General features: G+C 43.1%; 1 protein-coding gene across 1 annotated transcript in view; it reads left to right on the plus strand.

The window, feature by feature from the left end:
* Positions 1-5,622, plus strand: part of LOC112250361 (protein enabled homolog) — a 139,903-nt gene extending 134,281 nt beyond the window's left edge. The window contains 3 exon segments of the mRNA XM_042321741.1: positions 3,714-3,792; positions 4,205-4,262; positions 4,491-5,622. Of these exon segments, the coding sequence (XP_042177675.1) occupies positions 3,714-3,792; positions 4,205-4,262; positions 4,491-4,528 (175 nt within the window). The 3' untranslated portion in view covers positions 4,529-5,622.
* The last annotated feature ends 378 nt before the right edge of the window (positions 5,623-6,000 follow it).

Below are 6,000 nucleotides of genomic sequence, written 5' to 3' on the forward strand. Positions count from 1 at the left end.
TAAGTGTGGCGAATGTGTTGTTACCTACCCTTACCAACTGGGGGCGGCCCATCAGGAAGTCCAGGATCCAGTTGCAGAGGGAGGCATTGAGTCACAGGGTCCTTAGGTTAGTTATGAGCTTTGATGGTGTTGAACGCTGAGCTGTAGTCAATGAGTAGCATTCAACATTAGTTATTTTTGTCCAGGTCTGAAAGTGCAGTGTGGAGTACAATAGAGATTGCATCATCTGTGGATCTGTTGGGGCGGTATGCAAATTGGAGTGGGTGTAGGGTTTCTGGGATAATGGTGTTGAGCCATGACCAGACATGAGTGCTATGGGTCGGTGTCATTTAGTCAGTTTACCTTAGTGTTCATGGGCACAGGGACTATGATGGTCTGCTTGAAACATTTTGGTATTAGACTCGTACAGGGAGAGGTTGAAGATGTCAGTGAAGACACTTGCCAGTTGGTCAGCACATGCTCGGAGTACACGTCCTGGTAATCTGTCTGGCCCTGCGGCTTTGTGAATGTTGACCTGTTTAAAGGTCTTACTCTCATCGGCTACGGCGAGCGTGATCACACCGTCGTCCGGAACAGCTGATCCTCTCATGCATGCTTCGGTGTTTCTTGCCTCGACGTGTGCATAGAAGTAATTTAGCTCGTCTGATAGGCTCGTGTCACTGGGTTAGCTCGCAGCTGTGCTTCCCTTTGTAGTCTGTAATGGTTTGCAAGCCCTGCCACATCCGACGAGTATCGGAGCCAATGTAGTACTATTCAATCTTAGTCCTGTATTGACGCTTTATCTGTTTGATGGTTCATCGGAGGGCATAGCGGGATTTCTTATCAGCTTCCAGGTTAGAGTGCCACTCCTTGAAAGCGGCAGCTCTACCCTTTAGCTCAGTGCGGATGTTGCCTGTAATCCATGGCTTCTGGTTGGGGTATGTACGTACAGTCACTGTGGGGACGATGTCATCGATGCACTTATTGATAAAGCCAGTAACTGATGTGGTGTACTCCTCAATGCCATCGGAAGAATCCCGGAACAAATTCCAGTCTATGCTAGCAAAACAGTCCTGTAGTTTAGCATCTGCGTCATCTGATCACTTTTTTATTGACCGAGTCACTGGTGCTTCCTGCATTCATTTTTGCTTGTAAGCAGGAATCGGGAGGATAGAATTATGGCCAGATTTGCCAAATGGAGGGTGAGGTAGAGCTTTGTACGCATCTCTGTGTGTGGGGAAAGTTTTTTATATATATATTTTTTTTCCCTCTGGTTGCACATTTAACATGCTGGTAGAAATGAGGTAAAACTGATTTAAGTGTTTTATACACTTAAACGGCCACTAGGAGCGCCGTATACAGCTCGTTGAGTATGGTCTTAGTGTCCGCATTGGTTTGTAGTGGTAAATAGACCACTACGAAGAATATAGATGAAAAATGAGTGTTCCTGAGATGTGTCAATGAAAGCCCCAAATTCCAGGTTCTAATTCCAGGGCTCTAAATGGCAGTTTGTCGGTGAGAACGTGTTCCTGGAAATGCACCTCCAGCTTCCATGTGCAAAACAGAATGCTGACTGCCTCCACCACAAGTCCTTTTTTGTTTTATTTCGCTGAGAATGTGAGATGTTTTTTAGAACTTCCTTTAAAGTCGGTTGGTGTTGCATTTTAGCGTATTAATGCGAAAAGTTTCAGACAATTAACAGATCCCTAGAAAATGCCTATTACAATGCTTTATCATTGTGAAGTTAACTTAAAGCAAAGTCAATATATCATCAATACGGCTATACTCCGTGTTTTCTCTGTAGCCTGTAGGTTTAGTTTGGGTTGGATTAGGGAGGGGACCTGGGGCTGCAGGACAGGCCTTTTAAGAGCTATCGTCTCTCTCTCATGGACTTGACTCACCGTGGAGAAATCTGATGGGTTCTGATCAGGTAAACAGGGATACAGGCCTGTAGAGTAAATTCTCTCTTTTTACTAATTTTCTGTCATTTGCTGTGATCGAAGTGGAAGTGATATTTTTGGGGGCTTGGGTTAGTGCCTTGTAATTCCCACATACTGTACCTCTGTTTTGCCAGCAACTTCATCACCAGACTGCTAATTAATTCCACATATATACATTGGTTTATTCTTGTTTTAAAATAAGCAATCTATAGGTCTATGTAATGTTACGTTTCCAGTTGCTTTACAATCTTTATTTTACTGTCCATCTCTCCTACAGTGCCTACTTTCCTGTCAAAGGGAATCCCTCGAACACATCACAAAGTGCCCCCTACTCACATGTACACACATACTCAACACACTCTGTGGCTGTGTGCTACTGTATAGTGAGGAAGCTAGAGGAGACATCACCCCGCCCAGTGCTGTTAATATTCACTTCCGTGCCAATTCTGACCCAGACGCACCCAATAGATAAGGCCACACAGCCCTGCATTGGCATCCTACATTTCTCTCACATAAACTGGCCTTAGTATTTGACCTATAGAGGAGGCCAGAGAGACCACGGGAGCAAATACACAAACACGCAGAAGGACAACTATTGAGAATTGTTACACTTCCCCTCTTGGCTTCTACTTCCTCTCTGACAAGAGTTAATTTCTTCACTGATTTCACACTCAGTTTCCTTAGTTCCCTTGAATCATTCCTGTAGTTGTAGACCATGGTGATTACCTTGTTGGCAATGGTGTTCCTGTCCCAGCTGATCCAATGGCAGAGAAGCATGGCTGTGTGTGACTGCTGAATTGTGTGTGCATGCTGCAACTACAGCGGCCTGTCTCTGAACTCTGGCTCCCAAAGTTTACTTGATTGTGTTTAAATCGGGCTAAACTACCCAATGTCCGGTGTGTGTTTCCTTCCTATTAGTTGGTGTGTGAACTCGAATGGTTCGTGTGTGTAACATGTGTATTGAGCTGGCTTTACCTAAGGCAGGGAAGGGCAACTGGCGGCCCCCCATTTAAAGGCCCTCCGATCAATTCCCTTATGTCAGTCATTGATAGTCACTCAATTAGCCCATTTCAGCTAACATAATTATTTTACATTTAATTACAGCCCCTCGTGATGAGTTCAGACTTTTTGTGGCCCCACCCCATCAAGTTGCTCATCCCTGACCTAAGGCATGAAGCTATTCTATTTGTGATTCCAGTCATAGGACTCAGTTTCCAATTAATTTACTGGTTTGCTTTGCCTAAATCTAGATTCAGTTTGCTCTGAGCATAATGATGCTTGAACTAACTAAGTTCATAAAGGAGCCTCATACTGTATGTAGGCAGCCAAATTGTTAGGTACCCTGTCAAATAGGCTAACAAATTGCTAACAAATTGATATGAAATGGCCTGAAAATAATTGGTACTCTTATGCGCTACATTGCCATATTTGTGAATCAGTTTCCAAATTCTGAATTTAAAACAATAATGTTGGTATATGATGACAGTTTGTTTTGTTTGTTTTAGTCTGTAACTTCCTCAGTTTCCTGTTGTGTTTTGATATCAAACCGTCAATTTGAAATCTCAGATGTCCTCCTTTGGTGTTTCAATGCACTTTCTTTCAACTTGTTTGTTATAGTTGCACATTTTTTAAGAGTGATTGAAGTGTCTGAGGACTGGATCGCGGAGGAGAATGATCTAGCTACAGTCGGCACTTAGCTGTCTTGTTTTCCTCCAAGACGGACTTCTGAAGGCCCCCTTGACAATAGCCCCAGTTTAGGTATACAACTCTAACTTTTCTGTTTCTCGTCTACAGACCAAAATCCACACCGACTGGATCCCTAAGTGCCAACGGGGTGCCAACAGAAGGTCTCGACTATGACAGATTGAAACAGGTATTCAGAGGAGACAAGTAAAAAATGACCTGATTTGCTGTTTACTGGCAGTACACTGGAGCTGTAGTATTTTACACAGCATACTAAAGAGCCCTGAGAGGGTGTGCCCAATGATGGTGTCCTGTGCTGCGGCAATCCCTCCCTTCTCCCCTATGAAGGAGCCTGTTAGATAAGTGTAGATTTTTCATATACCCTCCCTATCTGTGCACACAGCAGCAGCCTCAGTCAGAATAGAGGAGTGACACTATGGGCTTACTAAAACTCATTCAGCTCTCTGGGACAGTATCACTCATTGACGCTCTCTGTTTTCCACCATCTCACATGTCCAAAGAACCTGAAGGTTGATACAAGTTATTTGTTTTTCCACTGTTTTTTGGTCTCTAATCTTCACCTTCCAACCTTGTATTTTCAGGACATTCTGGACGAGATGAGGAAGGAGTTATCAAAACTGAAAGAGGAACTCATTGATGGTAACTGATTGCTTGATTAACCTTATGCACATACTGCTCTGTAGTATGTGACAGGGTGTGAAACAAGTTCCTCAAAGCACAGGGAGGAAGTCCTTACGCTTACGAGGCCTGCTGTACCTTTGTCATCAGAGAATTAGCATCAAACCACTCAAGCCGCTGCTAAGATCATATCACAGCAAAGATGGCACAAAACACAATATAACTGACATGTTGTTTGTCTGTCCACAGCCATCAGAGAGGAGCTGGGCAAGTCGAACACTGTGTAGAAGGATCTCACCTCCCTGTAAATTACACCTATTACCGGACAACTGAGACAGGTCAACTTCAGATAGGACAATATTATAAAGCAACAAACAAGGTAAAAAAAAGTTTTAAAAGGTGGCGATGATGATGACGACAACTGAATTAATACAGCAGACAGTTTGTGGGCGGAGCAGCGTCAGGCACACAACTGGGGACGAGGGCGTGCGGGAGGCGTGTAGCATGGAAGCACTGCTGGCGTCCATCTTGTGAAGTCTGGCCGTTGCTGCCATTTTCCCACAGCCTCACCTGGAGGACAGGACACAGTCATGAAGAGAATTGACTGTCATTATGCAAAGATTTCTCTCTTTGTCGATAACACAAGAAAACAAGGAAAATCAACAAAAAACTAACTATATTGAACTGTATACTGTATTAACCATTGAAGTGTGAGAAGTCAGACAGCGGTCACACTAAGATTTGGAACGGTTGGTGCGCACTTGTGATTTCAAAGCAAAAAGGCACGTTTAGTGGGCGAGTGTTAAGTTTGGAGGCAGGAGGGGAGGGAAAGGGAAGTAGGACTCAGTTTCCCATAGGGCCATAGGAGGGAGCCTCTTGATGTGAATGAGGGACTGACTGGTGGACTTGGTATTGTCTACTGCTGCAGGACTCTGTAATGCTTGTCTTCCTCAAATACTATTTTAACCTGAATATGTACAAAAGAAGAAAAAAATGATATCTACAAGTCTATCAATTGTCTGTTTTAATGTAAACCATGGCCATATCAAGTAGCTTAATCAAATATTTTCAAGATGGTCTTTTGGTCTGTTTGGCTTAATATCTGAATATCATGATCTTCTTTTTTTCTATCAAAATGATTGCTGTAACAAGCTACTGTACTGCATTTCTTCTCACTGTTTCGGTGTGTTGCAGGCTGATGAGACGGTCACAAAGGGTACATGCCTTTCTACAGTCAATCTGTGTAGCTCTTTACCAAACAACCTCTGTCAATTAGTGATGGTTAATACTGCTAAAATCACAATGACCAGATCTGGAGATGGAGCTATTTGAAATCTCTGTACTGTTATTATGAACTAAACCTTTTTTTTCCTCCCTCTCATTTTCTGTCAAGTGTTTGGTGCATGTGTACGGTGAGACTGCCAAGAAGTTGCGTTATTGTCTGTCAGTTTATAAGCAATAAGTGTAGCATCTGGGTTGAATTTCCCCCACATGTTTTCCTTGAAATGTTCCTGTTCTTTTAACTCCACTCCAGCGCCCTGTTGAGGATGTGATTCTGTACCTCCTTCTGTTCACGACTGGACATCCACCTAATAGATTCTAAACTGTTCTGAAACAAATGGGTAGAGAATAGATGAGATGGACAGACCCCCTCTGTTTATAGCCATAATGTACTTAATTTACTGAGGTACGCCATTCATTTTTCAATTTATGGTACAAAAAATAGTCATGAAAAAGACATGAGGGACACCCCATAAAT

Source organism: Oncorhynchus tshawytscha, linkage group LG05, assembly GCF_018296145.1.
Source record: "Oncorhynchus tshawytscha isolate Ot180627B linkage group LG05, Otsh_v2.0, whole genome shotgun sequence".
Classification (NCBI taxonomy): domain Eukaryota; kingdom Metazoa; phylum Chordata; class Actinopteri; order Salmoniformes; family Salmonidae; genus Oncorhynchus; species Oncorhynchus tshawytscha.